The 25,051-nt window shown below is 51.1% G+C and overlaps 1 protein-coding gene across 3 annotated transcripts; it reads right to left on the bottom strand.

The window, feature by feature from the left end:
* Window positions 1–1,708: 1,708 nt before the first annotated feature.
* On the bottom strand, window positions 1,709–23,210 carry adss2 (adenylosuccinate synthase 2). Of its 3 annotated transcripts, none has more exons than XM_029251163.1 (13): window positions 22,878–23,210; window positions 11,471–11,573; window positions 10,531–10,599; window positions 10,381–10,431; window positions 9,587–9,653; window positions 8,301–8,408; window positions 7,767–7,848; window positions 7,553–7,679; window positions 5,477–5,631; window positions 4,952–5,076; window positions 3,666–3,763; window positions 3,435–3,584; window positions 1,709–3,122 (listed from the first exon to the last, which is right to left on the bottom strand). In XM_029251163.1, the coding sequence occupies exons 1-13, from the start codon at window positions 23,082–23,084 to the stop codon at window positions 3,070–3,072; spliced, it is 1,395 nt and encodes a 464-aa protein (XP_029106996.1). In that variant the 5' UTR covers window positions 23,085–23,210; the 3' UTR covers window positions 1,709–3,069. The 3 variants fall into 3 exon arrangements, with proteins under 3 accessions (XP_029106996.1, XP_029106997.1, XP_018605008.1); XM_029251164.1 differs by lacking the exon at window positions 22,878–23,210 and adding an exon at window positions 14,421–16,264; XM_018749492.2 differs by lacking the exon at window positions 22,878–23,210 and adding an exon at window positions 13,337–13,399.
* Window positions 23,211–25,051: the final 1,841 nt, after the last annotated feature.

Here is a 25,051-nt window from a genome sequence, read left to right on the forward strand (position 1 = left end):
ACTCCAGAATGACAGAGTGGAAACAGGGCTTATTAATAGTCTTATCATTGGTGCTATTAATAGTCTTATTAACGGTCTTATTGAGTTTTATTAACGGCCCTTATTTTTGTCCTTTCGGACAATCGAGAGCAAAACCGTACTTAACGTTTCATTTCTGACTCCGCGGTGCCCGTGTTGTGCGCGCGTGAGCGTGTGCGTTGGGTTGAGTCCCACATCTGCCACGGGAGCCTCATTTGGCTGCTTCCCGGTGCGAGGCGACGGCCGTGGCCACCGGAGGACAATGGCGCTGTATGCGAGAGCCGCTGGATTCAAATAGGGTGGCCCGCCGCCGGGGACGTAGGCAAATTCTGCCGGCGGTGGGAGGGGGGGGAACGGACGCCGCCGGGGGCATCTCGGGGACACGAGCGCCGACCTCGGGACCGGGAGCCCGCTGAGGTTTCGGGGGCTCCGTACGATTCCCCGCACCTCTGGAGCTCCTCGCCTGAGCATCCGCGTGACGAACAGCTTTGCGGTCGGACAGCCAACGGAGCCTTGTGTCCCCGCCCACACGCCAGGCGTCCTCGGGTCCAGCTGGACCATCGCTGTGTCCCATGCGATGAGTGTGACACACGTGGCGCCGACACGGGGAGAAAGGTACGAACGGAACTCGTTGGTTAGCACGCGCACGGCTTTGCTCACGTAACACACACCCCCACACACATCTACACCTCTATGCCCCGAAGCACCCCTGTGCCCCGATACCCATCCTTCCACCCCATACGCTCCTCTGTGCCCCTATACACCCCCATGCCAGCGAGGACTTTCCAACCTTTCCAAGCAAAGGCCCACATACGGTGCCCTCAGCCTTTGGCCTCCTGCGTCCAGCATTATCCGCCACCGTCCGGCACATAATAAGCATAATCACCTCTTGAATATTATGTGTTTTTTCCTTCCGTCGGGTCTGCGAAGCTGCCGGATTCTGTAAAAACGAGCATTTAGAAAACAAAGTGATTTTTTTTCTTTTTTTTTTTTTGAAAATTAAGGGAACAGGTAACAACCAGTAAATAGAAATTCTCTCATCTGAACATTTTTTTTCAAACTAAAGTCGTGTTCAAGTATCTAAATATATATATACTGCATAAACACACACTTATATATGCATCACATGAGAAACGGAAATAAAGTTGAAAAATATATTTGCATGTCTCCCCACAGGTTAAAATAAAACTAACACCAGAGGCGTATATATGTGTATGTTTTACATAAGCCTTATATTTATTATATATATTATATATATATGTATATTTCAAATATTTAAAATAAAAGCAAACCCTTCCAAAGCGACAGCGGCTGGATGCGCACGGTGCGCGCGCGCCTGTTCATTTCAAAGGATCGCGCGCCCTCTCGTGGCCGGAGCGCGCAGTGCAGGCAGCGAAAATACACGCGGGCAGCGACACGGCGTTAATCTCAGCGGAGGAGCTGCGCTCCGCTTTGACGCGGCTGTCGCGGCGAATTTACACGCGTCGCCTTCGCTCGGTGAAACGCCGCCGATTCTTTTCGCACCTGTTGCCGTGGCTCTCAGGGCTGGGAGTAAATCCCACTTTAGCGGCTCTCGTCTCCGACCCCACGCGGAGGTAAGATGGCAGGATGGGGTTGCCAGGCAACCCTTTGTTGTGCTGCCCTGCTGAGCCCCATCCGCCGCCCCTCAGGGATGCTTGGTCGGGGGGGGGTCTCCTGGCTGGTACCTGCCTGGAACGCTGGAATCCCGCAGGGTGGAGAAGGTGGGGATGCAGCGCCCCCCAGAGGTCAACGAGGGCGCTACACATTGACACAGAGCTTGACTCCACCGGAGCTCCAGCACCACTGACATGGCACTCAAGTTCCCCGCACACAAGTCATTTTTTTTTTTTCTTTAATTGAGTAAAAACAGCAGTTTATTTGGACTCCTTTTCCAAATGAAAAAAAAAAAAGAGAAGAAAGCGCTGAGAAAATGTCAGATGGCTTGGTTCAGTGGTTCAGAACAACCTGGAAGCATCAGTGGTTTACAGATCGTGTGTAGAACAGACATTTACAGGGGCGACACACATCGATCCAAATTGAAATTAAATAAGACAGATGGTTCAGAAGACCACAAAAAAAAAAGAAAAAAAAAAAGAGAAAAAACTAAACCAGCACGACCCACTTTAAAAATACATTCTTGTGTCAAATCTAAATGTCACTCAAGTGGAGTCTACAGAAAGGCACCTTTGCCTTTTTCGGCATCTTTACGATCCTCTTCCCCAAAACGGGGTCATCGCACCGGTTACCACCGCGAACGCCTCCACTGCGGTGTGGGCGACGGGTCCTTGAAATCGAGTCGTTCTCCCGAAGCGTCAGCTGTTACGGATCACGTATAACAAACGTTGACAAGAGGCTCGCAAAGGGAACCCGCACACAAATCGATGAGAATAACGATGTTCCTGGAGTCCGGTGGCGACGTTCCTGTAGTCCAGTGGAAGCTCGCTGAAACACGGTACGTAACCTGGGGCTGAGTGACCGAGTTCCGCCTGTAGCGCTGAGATCAGCTGCACCTCCATCCGTACGCTCAAGAGTGCGTTCCTAAAGGGCCGCTGTGACGGTGCGCAGACCGAAAACGTAAAAGAAAGGACATTTTTAAAGCGACGCGGGCAAACGATGGGAGCTACGTGACACGGAGGCATGCAGACGGGTGTTTTAAGGGGTTCCGGAGGTTTCCGAAGCTACTCCGACAGGATGGGGCGAGGGGGGGGCTGCCCTTGTTTTAATTATATCACCATTCGTCGCTCGCGCCCTGTGAGGTTAACCTGTCCTTGGATAGCAGCGGGGGGGCGTGGCGACTCCACAAATGCCCCCTCCCCTCGTTTCCTGTTAGGGTGATATGGCACCTTCACCACCCAGAGGGCAGAGAGAAGTCTGCATGCAGCGGGGGGGTGTCCCCGGCGCCACGGCCCCCACACCCTCCCCCCCGGCCTGAAATCCAGGACAGGGGGTAGAGGGTGGGGTGGGGTGGGGTGGGGTGGGGTCAGCATGACTGGTTGTGGTCTTCTTCGTGGAGGGGGGGGGTCCACTCTCTCAGAAGAGCTGGATCATGGACTCCCGGGACTTTCCCACACCAATCCACTTGACTGGGGGACGACAAAGAGCGTTACACCATCACACCGCCCGCCTCATGTGTACAGGCTTCTCCAGCAGCACTGTTTGTAACTCCAGTTGCAGTTTGTAACTCATTCTGTTCGTATTCCAAACCGACGTCTACCACTCAGTCGCAATCGGAAAACTCTTAATGAGGATACAGGTGTATCGGTGTGCTCCTCAATGAATACGGCATTAAAGCTCCCAGACCAACACAGAACTCATTCTTAACCTAAACCAAGACTTATGAACTGAACAAGCGGTTCAATCCCCAAACTCCAGGAGGGCGGCGGAGGTGAACTCACCAGGCACTTCCAGGTGCTTCTCAATGAAGCGGACATATTTCCGAGCGTTCTCCGGCAGGTCCTCGAAGGTCCGGGCGCCCGACGTGTCGCTCTTCCAGCCAGGCAGCGTGTCGTACTGGACCTCCACTTTGTGCAGGATTTCTTGGTTGGCTGTGGTGCGGGAGAAGAAGTCACCCCGTCGGACACGTGTCCCGGTGAACGGTTCGGACTTTCATTGCGCTCGACGGGTACCTGGGAAGTGAGGTATTAACTCGTTGTCCACCTTGTACGCCACACCCACTTTAATTTCCTCCAACACATCCAAGATGTCCAGTTTGGTAAGAGCAATGCTGGAGGAGGGGAGAGAAAAGCCAGTTGACCACAGCTGGAACATCATTTCACATCTCGCAGTACTTTGCTACTGCAGCTAAACACAACTGTGTGGCATCACCGTGACAACGCAACTAAAGTCCGGGTAAGATGTATAAAAGTAAATATTCCATATCATAAATGGGCAAGGCAAATCATGTAAAGCGTTGTCCAGGAGCGGCCCTGAACACAGTCTAATGATACCAACCAGAATCATGACTTACAAGATATTTTACCATTACAATTACAGTAGTAATGATAATAATAATTACCAACAGACAATAGTATAGTATAGGCCAATTAGCCAATAGTAATACTAATTACCATGACTATTACAATTAACTTTACCACAGCAAATGTTTGGTATTGAAATGGTAATTTTTAACGAATGAAAAAAATCACACACGCGAGTCCTTGGGTTATAAAGTGTGTTATGAATTTTCAAACTTGTTTTTCTCCAAAATATTCCTTCCCAAAAGGGACACAATAAAGCAAGGCAAGGTGGCAATTTTGAAAAAAACACACACACACAAACACACCATCTGAAGCTGCTTGTCCCAGACAGGGTTGCGGGGAGCCGGAGCCTAACCCAGGAACACAGGGCGAAAGGCTAGAGAGGGAGGGGACACACCCAGGACGGGATGCCAGTCTGTTGCAAGGCACCCCAAGTGGGACTTGAACCCTAACCCACTGGAGAACAGAACCTGGTCCAACCCACTGCGCCACCACACCCCCTACCAATTTTGGAAACTATTTTACCAATTATTCTTAAGTCATCCATCCATGAGTCATTTTTAATATGATTTTAATGTAGACTGAACTTTAAATAAAACATTCTTGCGCGATATTTGTTCAAGTTTATTAAGCTATAGCCAAGATTTTTTACTGTGGCTAAAAATAAATGGAGAAACTGAGCCCTTAGCGACTGCGACTCGGGATGAAGGTGACGTTGGAGTTACAAACAATACGAACGAACGGCGCGTCAGTCTCAGTTGTGTTAGTACGTCAAAGAGCCGGGGTACCACGGTAAATAAATATGGGGCAGCTGACTAGTACTGACGTTTGATCCCTTTGGGACAGCCCTATTTAGGGACGCCCCGAGCCGTACGGAAACTAGGGATCTCGGTGAAGACGGATGTCGCAACTGGACCGCAGGTGGGATGACTCACGCGGTGAAGCCGTTGATCATGTGGGCGTATTTGACAAGCACCAGGTCCAGCCAACCGCACCTCCTCTTGCGACCCGTGGTCACGCCCACCTCCTTGCCCCGGGTCTGCAGCAGCTCTCCGATTTCCTTCACGGAGGGAAAGAGAGTCAAGCTCACCTTGCACACCTTCATGTCTCCTGGAGGAGCTGGACAGCAACAGAGAGAAATTTTGCGTGTTTTGTTTTTACGTCGCCTTTATTCTTCGAGTCACGTCAGTGTTCGGCCGAGCAGGCCGTGGAACCACAGTGAAAAGAAGGACAATGGTGTATAGTCAAAAAGTACCAGGACATTCAACGGAATTTCGAGATGGAGTTACTCAGCCGTAGGGTGAGAGACATATTGCGATGATCCTATGGGTGGCGCTGTTGAGCTACAGGAAGCCTTTTTCAACTTTCACCACAGAGTGACTTTATAGCCCTGGTGCACTCAAATGCAGCCTCCTCCTCCGACACCACTGGCTGTGGGGTGCGCCGTCGGTGACTCTTACATTGTTCTGCTCCGAGGGGAAGGCGCCGATGCCCACCCGCGTGGTGTAGGCCTTAACCACGCCGTACACGTCTCCCACATTCTTCGGCGGCATGCCCAGGCCCGTGCACACGCCTCCCACCGTGCAGTTGGACGACGTCACGAAGGGGTACGTGCCTGAGAAGGGAGGGCGGTGTCACATCGCAGAGCGGCAGCCCACAGAATTAAACAACGTACAAGTCATTTATCAAACATGCATCCAAATTTACTTTTAATTTTTTAGCTGACGCTTTTGTTTGGGGCAACTTGCACAGATTTACCTATTTGTACAGCTGGATAATTTCACTATTCATTCAGGGGAAGGACCTTGATCAAGGGTACTACAGCAGCAGGTGGGATGCGAACCAGCACCCTTCAAGCAGAAGATGGCAGCTCTAACCACTGCGCCGCCTGCTGCCAGGCAGCTAATCGGTGTGGTAAATTAAAAGGTGCTGTAGCAAATTACTCAGCGCAGACCACGAGCGTGGGGATTCAGTAGGTGGTGGGTTCGGTGCAGCAGTGCACGGCCGGACAGAGGGGCTCAGGGTGGGACCGCGGAACTGCGCATGCGCGTGGCGGCGCCCGCTCAGAGGTGCGCACGTGCCCCCCCCCCCCCCCGGTGTGGGCGCGTCGGTGTCCGTCCAGAAGGTTCGAAAAGACATCATCTTGTGCCCATTTTAAGAACAGGAATCCCTCCATTTACTAAATCAATCCGGAAAACGGTGCGGATATCGAAATTTCTAATACCGAAAGCCTATTTCCCCTTATTTTAAAATGGATTATACTAATAACCACCAGTATTTGAATCTTAACTTCCACCCCGTCAGAAAAACCCCTATTCCCCAGAATGTCACTAAGACTGAAAAACGCTATAACTAACAGCTCAATATAACTTCAGCACAATATAAAATGCGGGCATTTCAAGTTACATGTGTTTATTTAGGAGACATTTATCTTCAAAGCAACTTTACACCTTCGCCGTCCCGCTTCCAGAATGTGCTCGGAAACGCAGGTAATTAAACACACACACCCAATATGGCCGACAAGCGCTCTCGTGGAATTTCATACATTTCCCATAATGCTCCACTCTCTTAAAGCGACACTCCCACATTCCTAACGCACCCAGGGGAAGCGACTTCAACGCAGACGCCCCAATAACTGTACTTATGATTTACTTAGATAATGCGCGACTTTCTCGTTTTTTTTTTTTTTGGACACGCTTTGGAAACATTTTTCTATACCGATTTCTTTCTTCTGTAAAGCCTTAACTGGGTATCAAAAGGCGAGATCCGGTATAGGAAATTCCAGATAAGAGTTCACAAACAGAGGGATATCTCATCTGTACGGTCTTCAAAAGTCATGCAAAGGTGTTGAGGTCATAAGGGGGGTCATGAGAGAACTGCCTGTGGTGGGTCGGGGGGGGGAGGAGGGGTGAGGGGTGAGGCCATGTGTTGGCTTAAGTATGGACGTGTCACGTTCACTGTGGGGGGACAGCTGGCATCCCAGCAGCCCCCTGTGTCCACTGCCAAACACGTCTCCTGTGACCTCCGGGGGGGGGGGGGTGAGTGGGAGAGAAATAGAGAGAGTGGGAGATATGAAGAGAGCAAGAGGAAGATAGCAGGAGAGCCACATTTCCTGGAGTGACCAGGGATTTTGCCGTGTCTGACCCCCACACACGTACAACCTGGACGAGGTGCGAGACTCATGCTTGGGAGAACTCGGAGGGCCAAACACGTGGAGGTGGAACAGCTGGATGTGTGGAGAAACTAGTGAAGTCAAACTCACCGGGATTCTCGCCGGAGTGTCCAGCTGGCATCAAACAGGCAGCGATTATTATATTCACATCAATTCATGCTTTTCCATAAAGTGACCTGCAGTGATTTTTACACTTACACAGCTGGGTGATTGTATTTACCAGAGCTATTCAGAGTAATACCTCGTTCAAGAGCACGGCAGCACACGGTGGGATTTGAACCTGCAACCTCTGACTCTCGAGGTTGTTAGAGAGCTGCTGCGGGACTGGGATCGGAGCACAGCTGGACGTTTAGGGGGAGCTCACCAAAGTCGATGTCTAGCAGGGTGGCGTTGGCCCCCTCAACCAGGATCTTCTTGGGGGGTCCATGCAGTGCCTTGTGCATGAAGTAGACGCCATCGCACACCATCGGTTTTATCCTGTCCACGTAGGCCTAGCACACACACACACACACACACGCATAGATCCATCGCATGACATGACACACACCCCCCCAACCCACGAGCAGGCGATGGTTCACCTTCAGCTTCTCGAGCTCCCCGTCAACATCGATGTCCAGCGTCGGGTACATGGACTTGTACTGCTTGGCTAGCACCTTGTACCTAGAGGAGAAGGGCCTCCTTTTACATACCTCTGTGTGTCAAAAAAAAAAAAAAAAAAATGTGCAAATGTCTATACAAGTGTGTAATAGTCCGGTGACTCCCTCTGCCCGCCTGTCTGTTCTCTGGGGGTCACGTGAGGGCAAATCGGTGAATTAACTAAACACCACAGTGAGAACATGGACATTCTTTCGCATACTTTTCCATTTGGCTGAATTCACTCGGATGTGGCAGCGATCATTACGAAGCGATCATTACACGCTTAACACCCGACACCTCACATACCTCACACACTCCATGCGTGACTTTTCTTGCATACGAATCTGTTTCATCAGAAGCTGGCACGGCGACCGACCAAGTCCTGTCCCCACATGACCACGTGTTTTACAGAGGGGACGGATGGGTGTGACACACCCCCATACAGGCTCGGCGGGGGGCGCACGGCACACGCCTACCTTTCCGAGAAGTCCTGGAAGTCCGAGAGGAGGTCGCATATCCGCAGGCCGCTGCGGGCAGCTTTGGCTGAGTACACGGGACCGATGCCCTTTTTCGTCGTTCCCAGGCTGAGCGGGAAACAAAAACCAAAATTATAAAATGAAAAACATGAAGAGCTGCTTCTCTTGTTAAACTGCGTTGTCCCTGTAAACTTTACCCATTTGTACCGTATTTCTACTCTTGTACAATTTCTCACTCTAGTAACCGCTTGTCCTGATCAGGGTCACCCTGGTCCGGAGCCTATCCCAGAAACAGCAGGCAATAGACTAGGAGGCCTGCACCCTGGACGGGACACCAGTCCACCGCGGTATACTATTTACCTTATTTTTAAGCGCTTACATTGAAAGGCCTTAAACAGCACTAGAGCATGAGCTTGGGGGACTCGAATCAGTAACCTTCAGGCCCGTGTCCTGCGCTTGGAATGTGGCCAAAAAGCGAGACCTGAGTCCCCCCTGCATTGACCTCAGTGGATTACATCGGTGTTCAAGTGACTGCGGTTAAGAGAAACCACGCTGCGTGGTACAGCGCGAGGATGTGTGTTTGCGTGTGAGTGTGGGGTCCCGATCACATTCAGCCCGTGTGTGGGGGTCGAGACTCCACGACCGATCGCTTGACTGACAGCTCGAGCACCAAGCTGTATAGATATGTGTCCCTGCGAGGGCCACACGGCCCCTGGCAACGGGTCCATCGAGACCCAAACACCTTCTGTGTCTTTGCACTCAGACAAAACCCTTATTTAGGTCTATTAAAATGAACATTTTTATTAAAATTAATAGTTCTTTACATTTAAAAGCCACTGTGTTGTTGGTTCCAGGACTGGAGAGTGTCCTTCCCCATACTGGCATGACACACCTGATGCAGGACACCTGGCCTCAGTACACAGTCCCTCTCTCTCTTTCTCTCTCACACACACACACACACACACACACACACACACACACACACACACACACACACACACACAGACTACAGACAATTTAAAGTCATAGGTTCACCAAAGACACGTTTTTTGGACTGTGGGAGGAAACCAGAGCACCCGGAAGAATCCCTCTCTAGCAAAGGGAGAACATTCAACTTCCACAGACTGGGTTGGAATCGAACCCACATCCAAACTCAGAGGCCAGGAAATGGCTTCACACCGGCTAACGGGTGCAGGGTCGCGACCCGAGACGTGGTTTTCACCACGCGCTTCCACACGGACACCTCACCGCGCTAGATCAGACCCCGGAGCGGGTGGACGACTTACTTCTTCCCCGCCTGCTGCTGCCGCTGCTGCTCCTGCACGTCGTCGACCGCCTGGTGGAAGTCGAACACTGTCGGCACAGGGAGGGGACAGCGGTCACACTAGGGTGTCTCGCTGCTCAGCACAAGACATGTCCCCGCGGGTGGACAGCCCAAGCAGTGAGCTGGAGGACGAGGTCAGAAGACTGAGGGAAAGAGCCTCAGCTGGAACTGAATGCGGCAAAAGGGATTTTGACCGTTTATTCGACACCTTTGTCCACAGTAATTTACACTGTTAGATACATCATATTTACCTTTATCTTACGCTTCACAATGTTAAAATGCCTACAATTGTTTACCTTTTTATACTGCTGAGTTTTTTTTTTTTTTTTTTTTTACTGGAGCAATTTTTTTATGGTTAGTATCTTGCTCAAGGGTACCACTGCTGGAGGAGGGACTTGAACCCATGACCTCTAGGACCAAAAGCTTCAGCTTTAACACACATCCAACTACTTAAGGAGCTGGGTAATTTTACTGTGTCGGTTAAGGGTCCGTGCCCGACTAAGGAAACGACAGCGGGAATGGGGACTTGAACACAGGTCCCTCAGTAACTGAGGGCCTTAACCAATGCGCCACCTGCTGGCCTTTTGGACACATTTTTCTGTGAACTTTCCATTACAAGACATGTAAGATCAGCTCTTGCACACAGAAACTCTGGTCCATTCGTTCCCGGCTGTTTCCGTGCCGCTCTTTTACTGCCGTTCCCATGTTTGAGTCGGGGGGGTGGGGAGCGAGAGATGGGGGAGGGGGGGGGCCCACCGATGTGCGCTCTGTCCGAAATGATGAGCCTCTTCTCCCAGCCTTCCAGTCCTGCGAACACAACGAGGGGAGAGCAGGTTACACCCCCCCCGACCGCGTGAGCGTCCGCCCTGGCTCCGACCCCATGTCTCCCCGGTCGGCCCCGCCCACCTTTTCCCTTGCGCAGGTTCTTGTCGGCCTCCTCGAAGAGGCCCGGCAGGTGGATCACCACTCCGTTTCCTGAAACGGGAACAGCGAAGCCTGTTTGTGGAGAAGCGCGATGGACGCGGTACAAAGAGGACGCGGTGCATGCTGGGTAATCGAGCGCTTGGGGAACCACAGCAATTAGGGAGCTGGCAGACGCTGCGGGAAAAGGGGTTTCCGAACCCACTTCCAGAATGTGTAATACCCCCACCCCCACGGCTTTGGGGGCGAAAACGGCGTTAATTACGTTGCTGCTTGGACTTGGAACAGTTACCTTCTCAGCGTGTGATCGTGATCGCTCTGCCCCCTCGATGTCACGGGGGGCAAAAGAGGTTTTTGGGGTCCCTGCAACCGCAACACGCCAACGGCCTGCAGTTTTATCACCCCCCACCCCCACCACCACACTCATAGCTCCATAAAGATTCACAGGAGGGACGTTAATACACACTCGGAAGCCCAACTGCGCTAACAACCCGTTCGGTCCCCGCGAACAGGACGCCGGGATTCAAACCTATGACCTGATGGTGACGGGTGGGGAGCGTGTGGAAAATGTTTTGCGGCGCCTGTGTCGTTTGGTTTAGGGTCCACCCCCTACCCTGTAGGGTTTGCTGAGGGTCATTACCCAAATTATGCTTATGCAAATTATGCAAATTATGCATCTGTGGGTAAACTGTCCACCGACGGCATCTCATCCTTTAACAGCAGTCGCCGTGGATCATGTGGTCGCCGCGCCCCACAGCCGACACCGTGCCAACATGTCGTTGTCTTTGTTCTTTACCGAAGACCCCCAAGAAGTGAACACTTTACATGACTGCAGATGAGGGCGAGAGACACGGAGAGGAAGAAGCGCTCTCTAGTGTGTGTGTGTGTGTGTGTGTGAGGAGGAGGAGGAGGAGGAGGCACCCACCGATGAAAGCGGTGACCTTGGGGTTGATGATGCCACTGGGCAGCAGGTGGAAGTCGTACTCCACTGAGTCCACCACCACCGTGTGCCCTGCATTGTTCCCACCCTGTTGGAACAGGGAGCCAAAAGAAGGTTAAAATGACTCATGACACAGGGGTCACCGGTCACATGAGTGAGACACACACACTCATCTGAGCGCTGCTCTGGGGCTCCGCCGGTTCGAGAGGAGGGTCCCGACCCGACACGGAGCACGGCGGCACCACACGCTCTCGCTTCCATTTTTAGGTGAAAACAACCCAGAACGACGGATTTTCTAACGTAAATCCATCCGCCTGGGTTTCTGGTAAACATTTTTGCCAAACGATTGTCATTTATTTATTTATTAATTACGGCATTTATTTATCGACTATTTATAATTGCGGGGTTAAGCCATTTACGGATTTGCGCATTTATACGGCGGGGTGGTGTTTACCGAATCGGTTCGGGGCAAGCGTCTCGATCAAGGGCGCCGCAACAGGAGGCGGCGCCTCAAACCACCGCGCCACCTGCTGTCGCAAGAACAAATCCACAGTATTGTTTGTTGCAGCCCGAACCCCGGCGCTGAAAGGTAACGACAGAAACCCGGAGTCCGTGAGCACCAGGTGAACACTAACCCTAACGCCGACCCTAACGCTAAAACTAACCCGATGACCCCTGTACCCAGACACCACTTCCCGTTCGATGTCACACCGCAAACACCCCGGTTGCCATTTCCGGGGCGCAGGGGTTTAGAGAAAGAAATCGGGTTTTGGTGTCCCGCCCAAAGATCCGGTAAGCTGCGTCTCACGGAGCTCTTAAGGCTACGAAATCAGGTCGTGCCGCACGGGCGGATCACGGGTCCGAGGGGAGCGCCCGGCACCGGCGGCCTCCGGCGGACCGCCTTCGCCGGCAGAACAAGAGAACCCTGTTCCCGCCGCCGGCTCCGCGGCGCCGCATCCTGAGCCCTTCCAGCTGGCGCGCGCCGTCACGTCGTCGGGTCCCCGGCCGTCAGCGGCCGGCCCGGGGCCCGCTTCCGGACAAACGAAGCCCCTCGAACCCGGACGCTTGCGGCATCAAGTGCGGCATCGCGGGAGAAAGACATTTCCTAGTTTTGCTTTCGGGCGAAGAGCACTCGAGCTCCCGTGACGAGGGCCGAGACGGACGACGCCCCTCTGCCGGAGGGAGGCTATTTATTGACGCGCGCGTCCGGCGCCCGAGCGCGGATGCCTCTCCTTTTTCGTCCGTGCGGCCCCGCGGCCGTCTCCCGTTACGGGGGGGGGCGGGGGTCCGTGCCGCTCGTCCGCGGCGAGCCGTCAGGTTTCGTCACGAGGGCGGTTCAAAAATAATAGCGCGGGCCCCCGGGTAACCGATCGCTGCCATTCTGGGAACGTGTCAGGATGTGATTTACGCAGAGAGGGGTTCGCTCGCAAATCCCGTGTGCCGAAGTACTGCTTGTCCAGGAGAATTTCGGCGTTTTTCAGCCGCAGCTCAATTAACCCTCGCTTAGCCGACTCCTTCCTTCTAGGTGACTCCCGGCTGTACCTTCGGGCACAAAGCGGTTTACCACTATTTACCCTTGTACAGCTGGGTAATTTTTACCGTTTCGGTTCAGGGTAGGCACCTCGATCAAGGGTACTACAGCAGGAGCGGGGATTCGAACCCACATCGAATGGGAGCGGACAGCTTGAAACCGCTACGCCCCCTGCTGCCCCACGAATGACCGACCGCTTCCTTCATTACACCCAGCAAACAGCCTCTGCCCCACGATGTCTTTTCCATGTACTATTAACCTGTTTTTTTTTTTCTTTTACACTCTTTAATACTTCATTTCATGCAGGCGTGATGTCGCACCTCCCAAGGAAACGGTTCCTGCGGAACGTCTCTTTCCAAGCGTCGAACTGGCGCTCGCTGGAGCGGTCAACAAAAATAACTCCGTGCACTTCCGGAATTAACTTCGGCGGCCTTGTTGCAAATATTTCTAAAATACACAAATTAAACGTTTTTACTAAGAGCGGGAAAAAAATGAGTAAATTAAAAAAAAAGGACTCTACCGGGTCACAAATGTAACCGTTTGTAAACACCGCGATCGGCAGCATCAGAAGGGAAGGAGGGAGGTTTTTGCCGGCGGTAAATTACGAAATAAGGGCCAAATGAGAGGAAGCGGAAGCAACAAGCATATAAAATCAACCGCGCTGCCCGAAGGGAAGACTCGCACCTCGCTTTGGCGCTGGAATAAAAACACCTTTCAGCCGGGAGCCGGATCCAACGGACGCATTCGGGCGTCGTGCCAGAAGCGTGCGGGACCAAGACCGAGCGCAACGCCGGAACGCCCGCCGTCTGAACCGCGTCCAGCCGCCTCCCGGGGGACCGGGCGGCCGTCGGCAGGAACGCGCCGTCCGATCCCCCCCCGGACCCGGCGGGGGCGAACGATCCTCTCGGGCCGAGCTGGGATCCCCGGGAACGAGGGGCCCGGAGACCTGGATTAGCGGTCAGACTAACACCTCATCACCCGAAATCTGGACGCGCAGAGCAGCGAAAACGAGTTCCTCACGAAGCGCGAGAAAAAGGCCTTTCTCACACCGGCGCTTCTCTCAGATAAAGGAAAGCAAACGAAACAAAAGACACTTTGCTCATGCGTTTCTATTTATTCGCCGCGCTCGTTACTTTTCTCCGTTTTCCAAACCCCATTAATAAGGGGTCATTTCGGGGTATCGCCTCGACCGAGGGATCCGCGTCGAGGTGCTCGGAGTGCAAGGCAGCGGCACTAACCGCTACGCCACCTGCTGCACCCTAGTGGAATATTCCTATAGAAGCCATCTGGCATGTGATGAAAGCAAAGCGCAAAACCGCAAGGAAAATAACTCTTGCGAGATCCGAGCACCAACAGCTGCCCCCCCCGGGGATTCCGGTGTACTAGTGTATCGTGGTGTATTACCAGTGTAGCGCCTCTTCCCTTTCTCTTACTGAACGTGCATGATATCAGACAGAGGGAAATCCTTTGTCGGCCGCTCATTCATCGCGATCCTTGAATGAGGAAGGAGGCCCAACCCTCGCCTTTCAACGGCAGAGAAACGATGAAGAAATTCTAAACTGCTAAACGTTCTAAGGTAACAGGAGGCCCACGGGACAAAATACGGATTGCGCACGGGGTCCGGCCGAGCTTTAGGAGTCAGACGATGCGAGAAATTACAGGGCGGCTCCTCCGCCTCCGGATCGAGTTTTGTTTGCGTCTCCGCCGTTGCCGTGCCGCCGGTATCACCGCACCCTTCAACGGTTGCGATCTTACCCCCCGCCAGCTGCCGATACCGACCCAGTAGACTGCGACGACACAGGGGGGTGGAGCATCAAGCTGTTTTCCTCTACATCGGGAGGGCCAACAGCCTCCCTGGCAGTGGGGGGGGGTTCAGAATGCCATGAAGCACAGTGGAACAGAGAGTCCAGCATGGTACATTTACCCCAGAGCCAGGTGAACTCAAAGTAGAGACTGGCCTTGCGTTCAAGGTCTTTCAAAGGACTGGATCAGAGCCGGATTCCAACTCGCACCCAAAGGTCGCAGGTTTGAATCCCACCACCACCTGCGGTGCCCTTGAGCAAAGGTACTTTCCCTAAACTGCTCCGGTAAAACTACCCAGCCGCGTAAACTAGGGGTAAATAATTGCGCATTTCTTCGGAGAAAAAGCGGCACGAATGAACGCAAATTTTGGGGGGTGAAAGGGAATTTTATGCATTTCGCGCGCTCTGCCCCGACACCATTTCTCCCCCGTTGAATCTTTCGACGCCATCGGTCGACGAGACGCGGTCGTTCGTGGGAACACAAGGTACGGTGTTACAGCGAAGCTCGCGGAACGAGGTCCGGAATCCTCCGGCTCGTAGCGGCAGTTGGAACGACTAATATTAGTTGCGGTAACTTGGCACGGCGAGACGCGCGGCGCGTTCCGTACAACCCGCTGACGGCGCAGCGTTACAGGATGAGCCAGGCGAACCTCCCGAACCATCGCCGCCGAGCTCCGGCCTCTCATCGCGTCGCGGCCCGTCCGTATCGCTTTTCTGGCTGCGTTTTTAACGCGCGCGACCACCGTGCGTATTTTCTACACGCGCGGCGCCCTGTGACCTTCCCAGGATTCTCGCTGCGCTGCAGACGCAGCGGACGAGGCCATTCGTGAGTTATGTTCGCGTGCCGCATGGCGCTGGCCCTCCGCCAGCCACCGCGCGGAGGAATCCTCACTATGTCAATGTGGACTTGTGCTGTGAATAGGGAGGGGAGGGGTGCCCGCCCCCAACGGCCTTCCGTGCCACCGGCAAAAGCCAGTTCAGTTTGTTCGAGATGAGCAGAGACGTGGAATTCGGCGGCGGCAGCAGCCAGCTGCGGGTCCAGGCAGCGGTCCACCGAGTGGGGACGTGACCGGTGTCGGTCACACACCTGTCCGCGGTGAGACGCACGCGTTACTTATTTTCAGAGTTAAAATCGGTGACCACGTGGACGTCGATCTGAATTCAACCAGCTGCCGACGCTGCTAAAAACTACAGTATTATCCTCAGCGTGCATGTGTGTGTCTGCTTTCAGTCGGATACCTATTTACAACGTTTGCTCGTCACGGAGAGCCACGAAACCTTTGCTGCAAATCCAGCCGGAGACGTGACTTTTGAGCGGCGCATCCCCAAGATGAGGCTCTCGACATCTCCATCGAAATCAGCTGAGCGCTTTTGTACTTGCGTTCGGTCTGTCGATTTACTCCGGTAAACCAAACTGCGACGTTTAGGCCGAGCTGAAAACATTACTCCCATATATATATATATATTATATATAGGAAATCATATCTCGCAGCAATTCGACGGCATTTGGACGGTGGCAGTAGGGGGCGTAGCGGTTAGAGTTGGCACCTTGCAGTCAAACCCCTCATCCACGAATAATGCCCTCACTTAAAATACTCACATTTACTTGACACTTTTCTCCAAAGTAACTTATTAATATACTTATTTACCCATTTATGCAGCGGGGTAATGTTTACTGGGGCAGTTTAGGGTAAATACCTCACTCAAGGGTACTACAACAGGAAGAGGGATTCAAACCTTTGACCTTTTGGTCCAAAGGCAGAGGCTCAAATCACTACACTTCCACCTAAACCGACAGTAAAAAATTACCGTGCTGAGTCACACAGTAAAGTATCAGCTGATAAGGACTAGTGGTGTAAAAGATGGTACAGATTCTCATTTACCAACCGGGACAGTGTAGAAAGACTCATACATGCGGCGAAGGAGAAGATATTGAGGTCTTCAAGAACATGTTGGGATGGTTTGGAAATAAAGTCACGAATCATTTCAAGGTGAAGAGAAAGGAAAGAACTTTTTTCTTCGTTTCTTTTTTTTGCTTTTTTTTTTTTTTTGCGCTAAACTCCGTCAACCCGCAAGGACCTTGATCCGTGGGGATCGGCCCCACGGGAGGAGCAAGGAGGCGCGTTCCAGCGTAAACCGGGTCAACCTGGACCTGGAACAACCTGGATTGCTGGACAACTGGAGTTGAGTTGACTTTCCCACCCCGTTTGCCACTTTTTTCATTGTTAAAAAAGGGGGGGGGGGGGGGGTAAATGACTGCTAAGGTGAAGGGAGCGGTTGTGAACCGGGACCGGTCTTTATGGGCTCCCGTTTCATAACCGCTCCCTTCACCTTAGCGGTCATTTACCCCCTCAAACCCACCACCTGCTTAACCTTCATCTGCTTCCTCCTTCAATTCTAGACGGTCGATATCCAGTTTCTGCCTTGACCTGGACGATCGGAACGAGACACGAGGCGTCCCAGGTTGTTTGGTCCGGTTCGCGGCGTCGGCTCGCTGTTGGCGACTCTCGAGGGCTCGGGGATGACTGAGCATCGAGGACAGCGGAGGGGAGGCTAAAGAGACCCAGACGCAGGCCCTGGTGAGTCACGGGCAGGAGCCGCAGCCATCGCCGTCGCCACGGAGACCGAACAACACAGCTTCTCACGAGGCCAACAACCCACTGTTAAAGGGGAATGACGTCTAACCAGAGGGTTGCTGGTTCAAATCCCCAAAGGTAAAACGCTACCGCGCTCTTTACCAATGCACCTAATAAAAATATCTGGCTTTAAAATACACACACATTGGCTGAAGCTGCTTGTCCCACAGCAGTACAAAACCGGTAAATTTACTGGCTTGGATGAAAACACGAAAGGTTGCTAATAATAATTATAATGATGATGATGAATAAATGTAGAAAAAATGCTGCAGTCCTTATCCCTTACGATGAATTAAAATGCTTGTCCACTGGAGCGGAGGACACCTGGAGGAAAGTAGAAAAAAGCCTCATGTGGAAAATGTGACGTGATGCAGCTGTAGTGAAACTGCAGAGATGAGAGTTCCATCGAGTCTCTTAATGTAAAGCGAGGACAGTAAAACAGGACCAGGGTGTAAAAAAATGCTGTACTCACCTGCGTCCTGCCCGTTTGTCTGGTACATCCTGTTATACACCCTACCGGTAGCTTGTCTGATCAACCCCCTCTTTTTCAAATTCCATAAAGTTGAGAACACTCCACACATCGCCATCATATTTCGTTAAAATATCTCATCGGTTACGCTGCTTGCGTCACACATTATTCACTCGTCTGCGCTCTGCACACACGCTCCCTCGTTTTTCCAAACACAGACCGTGGTAAAACATCAGAGGTTAAAAACAACCACTAGAAACACCACATTGCGAATAAAAACTCGGGACTTAAAACCCGATAACTTTACAAGTGCTCTCAGAAAAACAGCAGAGATGGTTGGACTCAGTTATGAAGTCAGTGGGTCCGGTGGTGATGAGTTTGAGACCCTTCTTGAGAGCTGGGAGGGATTCAGCAGCTGTGAGGGCCACAGGGAGCTCTTCTACCACTTTGAGGACAAAACTGAGAACTGATAAACTTTTGATTTTGGACCCCCCCTGTGTGTGAGACCCCCAGGCGGCCAGAGGTGGAGGAGCGCAGTGCATAAAAACGAGGAGAAACGTGGGCGACGCTCCCGCCTTCTCTTATATATCTCAGGATCTCCGCTTAACGTTCTCATTAAGGGCAGGGCTGCGGCTGCAAAATGAGTCATAAAGTTGTTATTGCATCGAGTTCATAATACTGTGGGATTATTATATATATATATATATATATATTATTATTATTATATATATGAAAGACTCCAATGTTACTCTATCATTTTACATTAAAATGCAAACATTTATCGGACACCATAAACACTCAGACCCGTAAAACACAACACGATGTAACAACATTTTCCAAAGTTCTTAGACATGTCGATTTTTGCGCTGATTATGATTAGTGAAAGTTTACTGATTACAGATATACCACTTTTAGTTTGGGACTTTATAGCCACTAGAAGACTCTAGAGGCACCAGAACATTCTAGAAACTACCAAAATGCGCGCACGCGTGCACACTTTCTGAATTGCTTGTCCCATACGGGTCACGGGGAACCGGAGCCTAACCCGGCAACACAGGGCGCAAGGCTGGAGGGGGAGGGGACACACCCAGGATGGGACGCCAGTCCATCACAAGGCACCTCAAGCAGGACTTGAACCCCAGACCCGCCGGAGAGCAGGACCTGGCCAAACCTGCTGCACCACCGCACCCTCTGTTAAAAGCAACAGTGAAACCAAGATCCCCATCATGGTGGGACTCTTCCTCGGGCCCCCGTGAACTAGAGCTAGGGGCGACCCGACTCGGGACTGATCAATGGCCAATAAACCCGAATGATGAGGAACTCATCTGATCAGATGTGGGAACCATGTGCAGCGATCACATGTCCTGTAGTCGCAGAGCGTCGTGTCACTCGTTTCTGGAAATTACCAGAACCAGCGCCTCCAATTGCCATAGCGGACAAAGACACGATGCGAATGGACTGTAGTGAAAACGAGGTACAGGACCGGTGTAAAAAGCTACGCTAAACTCCTCACAGACGGTGGCATCACGACCCGTGCCGTGTTTTCCCACAATGCAAATTCCCGAGCACTCCCGTGACCGGCATCCCCCACCCCCTCGAGCCCTGTCCAGCTTCCTCTTCTCCAGCAGAGACACGAAGTCGATCTTCAGCTGGATGCAGAATCGGGAGGGAAACGTTCACACGTAGGAGCCCCGCCGAAGGGTACCGTACCAGGAGGTGGGGTTCCAACGTTTGTCCTTCCAGTGCCAGGTGGCAACTCTAACCACTGCGCCACCTGCTGCCCCAATGCTGCGGACCTACAGTGCTTTGCTTCCATACAGCTGCTTCCACATCTGGAACCTTCACGCTGACTCAGATCCTCCAGAGTCCTGCCCATCCCCGCCGGCACCGATAAGGAGGGGGACGGAGTGGCACGAAACACCACCTACTTGGACGGGGGCTGGAGATTTCCACGCTATATGAACCACTTTTGTTTTAACCAGGATTACATTTTTTCCACACGTCTGCAAAAAGTCATACATTTCAGCGCCCTCAAGTTTTACAGTATGCAAGGTATACCGCGGTACGGGAATCGGCCTCGCGTATCTATATTTAGAGGAAATCGAACTTGGCACTTTTAGCATCTTGAGAATATGTAAGACTCGGAGGACAGCTTGGAAGTTGATGGGGGTTTCATCTTTTATGACGATCACTATATATGGGGAAATATATAAACCATCATTTAGGGTTATTCAAAATACACTTTAAAACAGGAACCTTCTAGAAGTTATTAGAAAGTGCTGCATGATCACACCTGCGGTCACGGGACAGCTGGTAGCGTAGTGGTTACAGCTGCTGCCTTTGGACCCGCAGCTCAGAGGTCTGAATCCCACCTCCCTCTGTAGAACACTTGAGCAAGGTACTTACCCTAAATTACTGCAGTAAAATTACCCAGCTGTATAAATGGGTAAATAATTGTAAGTCACTTTGGAGAAAAGTGTCTGCTGAAGTTTGACCCTGAGCTCTTGCACTGTGTATGTGGACTTATCTGTATGATGTTTTGACACTGTGCATAAGATCAATGTAAAAAAAAAAAAAAATGACGGCCAGGCCTTACGGATACAGACCAGTCCGATCCTGTATATCCACAGCGGAATCCCGTGCGTTTGCTTACATGCAGAATGAGCGCCGAATTCCACTTCATCTAACAAAAACATTTCGGCGCGGAATCCGGGTTCCAGACATTCCTCGAAAATTAACGCACGCAGGTACAGGTTTATTTTCACGCTTTGTAGGTTCAGCAAAAGCCTTCCGGCGAAACCATGGGCTTTCGGTCGTGTCGACCACAATCAAAAAGTGAAAGTAAGTGGGAAAAGGAGAAGCTGTTTGTATGTGTGTGTGAGTTATCTCAGTGCCCGGTGCTGCGCTGCTACATTCTAACCCTTTGGAAAGACGCGTTTCATTTGTATACGGTAACTAAGAGTGTGTCGTCGTGTGTCGGTTGGTAGCGAAGGATGAGCAGCTCAGGAGAATCAGGGAACCGGTGCCGTCCTGCACTCTTCTCTTTTACCCCCTCTGATTGTAATTCCAACAATCGCTGGCAGTAAATACGCACTTTTACCCTATAAGACAACGTATGCAATAATTCCCATTTTCAGCCGTCACGAGTCTTTCCTTGGGTGTCTCCCTTGGATTCATCTGGACGCGAACGGCATCTGCTGCACTTTTTAAGAATTTAAAAAAAAAAGAATCCTCTCCATCTTGTGTTTTAATTTAACGCAGCTGGTAACATTTTTCTCAAGTTAAAAAGAGGAACTCAATATCTTGCCCTCGCCGTGAAACAGGAAACCATATTTACGCTCACATTCAGTCACGTCATTCGTGTTTTCCGCTTCCCTCGCGCAGTCACATATACGCTATTGCGTTATATTTCTAAAACTGTTTATACAACGATGAATGGATTTATACGAAGGAGGTCAGAGGCCGAGGCTGTAAGAAAAGAAGACGTACTTCGTGGTGTCTCCAGCCGGATTGAGCGCAAACGGGCCACAAAGTGTCCGGTCGGTACTGGAAACGTCCACGTTTCGTGCTCAGGTCGTGTCCATCGTTTGTAATGAATGACACAGTCAGTATTGGATGGGCTCACAGCTCCAGGTCATTGCCGGTGCACCAAATGTGTGACCTTTCAGCTCCGCAGATGACCATTTTAAATAAATAAATAAATAAATAAATATACTGTTTATATACACACACACACTGTATGAAACCTCCTGTCCCCAGCAGGGTGCCATGAACCAGAGCCTAACCCGGCAACACAGGGCACAAGGCCGGAGGGGGACACACCCAGGACGGGATGCCAGTCCATTGCAAGGCACCCCAAGCGGGATTCGAACCCCAGACCCACCAGAGAGCAGGACCCAGCCAAGCCTGCTGCGCCAGGGCACCCCCTAATAAGCAAATAAATAATAATAATAATAATAAAAAACAGTAAGCTGATGATGGAAACCCTATTCTGGCAGTTGACGCCCCCCAACCCCCAGTTTTTATTCAGGATCTCATATTTGTCCTTGTTATTTATGACCGTAACCCTGGGTGTGAAACGGCCCAGGCACGTGGAACACACACTGCTCTCAGTTTCAATAAACACACAGAACACACAGTCACCCGATCGCCCTGCAGCTATTGAGTATTACCACCACCAACAACAACAACAACAATAATAATAATAATAATAATAATAATAATAATAAGGTGGAATGAGCACGGAGCTCAGCGCAGCAAGGTGACCCGAACACGACCGCGACCACTCGTTACCGTGACTCCGCCCCTTCAACGGACAACTTAAACAGCTAGTTAACGAAGCACAACTAGTGAAGCGGCTGGAGGAAGCAGTGATTGATCGATGGATCGATCGACCGATATCTGTTTACACCGCGTACGGATACACTGTACACTGCTGTGTTACATGGCAACACCATCGGATCGTTACACCGTTACTGCGGTACGCAAGAAAGGAGATATTGTTACATTGTAACCGCGTGATCACTGATTACGGTACTACAAAAGACTAAATTGTTACATTCAATGTAACATTGTTTCCGTGTCGCGCGCCGGTTCTACATGATTGTTACCATACAGTGAATATTATTCTTGTTACATTGTTTCCGTGTCGCTCATCAACAGCATGTAAAGTACGACATTGTTACACCGGTACCACGTCGTTGTTACCACGTTACCACGTTACTCCGCCGCCGATGCCGATGGTTACACCGTTACCGTGAGCTGAATGCTGCAGTTACCGTGGTAAAGCGATGCACCGCAACACTGTGACTGTCACGGGTGCACGGACCACCACCGGCGGTGAGTCCTGCCCCCCCCCCACCCCGTTATTAAACATTATATTAAATATAATTATTTACTATTAGTGCTCGAGAGGAAGGCGGGCGCGTGTTGCTCCCTAACTAAGCCTACCTACCTGACATCGACACACCATGTCCGCGTCCTGGGCCAGCAGGTCCACCACCTTCCCTTTGCCCTCGTCCCCCCACTGCGCGCCGAGCACCACCGTCACCATGTTGCCCACGGGCCGGCGCGAGGCGGCACGCGCGTCGGCTCCCGCCGGTCCGCCGGAACCTCCGTCTCGCGCCGCCGCCGCGGGCTCCGCGCTGCCGCTCTCCGACATGGCTGCCTGTCCTGTGTGTGTGTGTGTGTGTGTGTGTGTGTGTGTGTGCAGTTAGTACCGCACACTGTACCGTAGCTCCCGGTGTGTGTGTACCGTGTGCGTACCGTGTGTCTACTGTACTGTACCTCCCCCCCCCCCCCCCCCCCCCGCTAATGTAGCACCGCCTGTCCCTCCCTGGATCCCTGTCCAGTCACCTCTCTCTCTCTCTCTCTCTCTCTCTCACTCACTCACTCACTCACTCACTCACACACACACACACACACTCCCTCTTTCACACTCTCTCTCACACCGCACTCTCTGTCTCTCTTTCACACACACACACTCTCTTTCACTCTCCTCACACACTCTCTCACTCACACTCTCTCTCACACCACACTCTGTCTCTCTCTCTCTCTCTCTCTCTCTCTCTCTCTGCACCTGCAGTTCAGGAGATTTACAGTGATCTGGAGCACAGTAACACCCATCACGAGAGTATGAATGTTCCCTGCAGACACATTTTCCCCCCCAGTCGTACACTGTGACAGAGGTGACGCCCAGTAGAATCAAACACTCTCTGTACCCTGTTTTTCGCCCACAAATACAGGGGGAAAATTGAACAAAGGCAGCGGTCTTCTCCCAGACCCATCTTTGGGTCATATGATGATGACCATTTACATCATGGTTCTATACATTCCTTATATATTAATGATGATATGTATTCATAATGTTTTGAAAAAATTCTGACTAAAGTTAATCATTGATCACAGCGTACACTGTATTCATAATCCACCTGTCCATCTATCCATCCACTGTCGATAACCAGCGTAGTCAGGGTCACGGTGGCCCGGACCCTATCTCAGGGACAGGACACCTGTCCACCGCAGGTCATACCGGTTCTATTGACCTTCCTAGACAGTGTGGCTGCACATCTTACACATGACTTCAGCCTGCTGACTTGTTGTTGGCTGAGTAGAAAAATAAATTATTATTATTATTAGTCACACAAAGTTAAATTTACTGATTGTCAAGACTTAGTGGAAGGGCAGTTATGGCCTAATATGCATAACCGCAGAACTAAGAGAGTACTTTATTTTTCACACTCACTTTATGACACACTGCTATAAAAAGGGTTGCGTGTGTGTGTGTGTGTGTGTGTGTGTGTGTGTGTGTGTGTGCACTGCTAGACACACCGCCCTGAAACTGTCGCTTTAGCGCATCTGTATTAATGAGCTCCGCTGTAGATGCTGTACATGAGCAACCGCAGCGTCAGTTTACGCTCATTTTGTCGCCTGCGCACCTGCTGTAAATGACGAATTCTTTCTGGATGTGTGTGTGTGTGTGTGTGTGTGTGTTACAGCACACCTCCTTTAGCCATCTGTACAGTTGTCTACTTCTATATACTGCACACAAAACTATTTTCAGTCAAACGACATCTAATTGCACAAAGCATGCCCATCTCCCTATAAACAAGTTAAAATTAATTTGTAACATAATGCAACAAATTAGGTGGCACAAGTTTTTGTTCCTCTGTAAAACAGACGCTTTTTAAACCTGCTTCTGTGCGGAATCCCGGATCAAATGGCCACTCCATTGTAGGAGAAATGAAAGACAAAGTGTGCAGTAATTCAGTCTCAGTAAATATTATTTTTTTTAATATTTACATACAATGTTGCCATTTGCTGGGGTCCAGGTGTGTAATTTTTGCATTCTGAAAAGTTTCAGAGACCATCTGTTTATTAAACTAGAGGCTTGTGTGACTTCATATTCTTTCTCATGTTGAGTTTTTCACATGTATGCACTTTATAGAATGAGAGCAGAAATATGAGATGCTGCCTTTGAACCCAAAGGTCACAGGTTCAATTCCCCCCTCCAGCTGTAGTACCCCTGAGCAAGGTACTTACCCTAAAAATTGCTCCAGTAAAATTACCCAGCTGTATAAATGGGTGAATAATTATAGGTAACTTAACTTTGTTAGTTGCTTTGGAGAA

Source organism: Scleropages formosus, chromosome 4 (genome assembly GCF_900964775.1).
Source record: "Scleropages formosus chromosome 4, fSclFor1.1, whole genome shotgun sequence".
NCBI lineage: Eukaryota > Metazoa > Chordata > Actinopteri > Osteoglossiformes > Osteoglossidae > Scleropages > Scleropages formosus.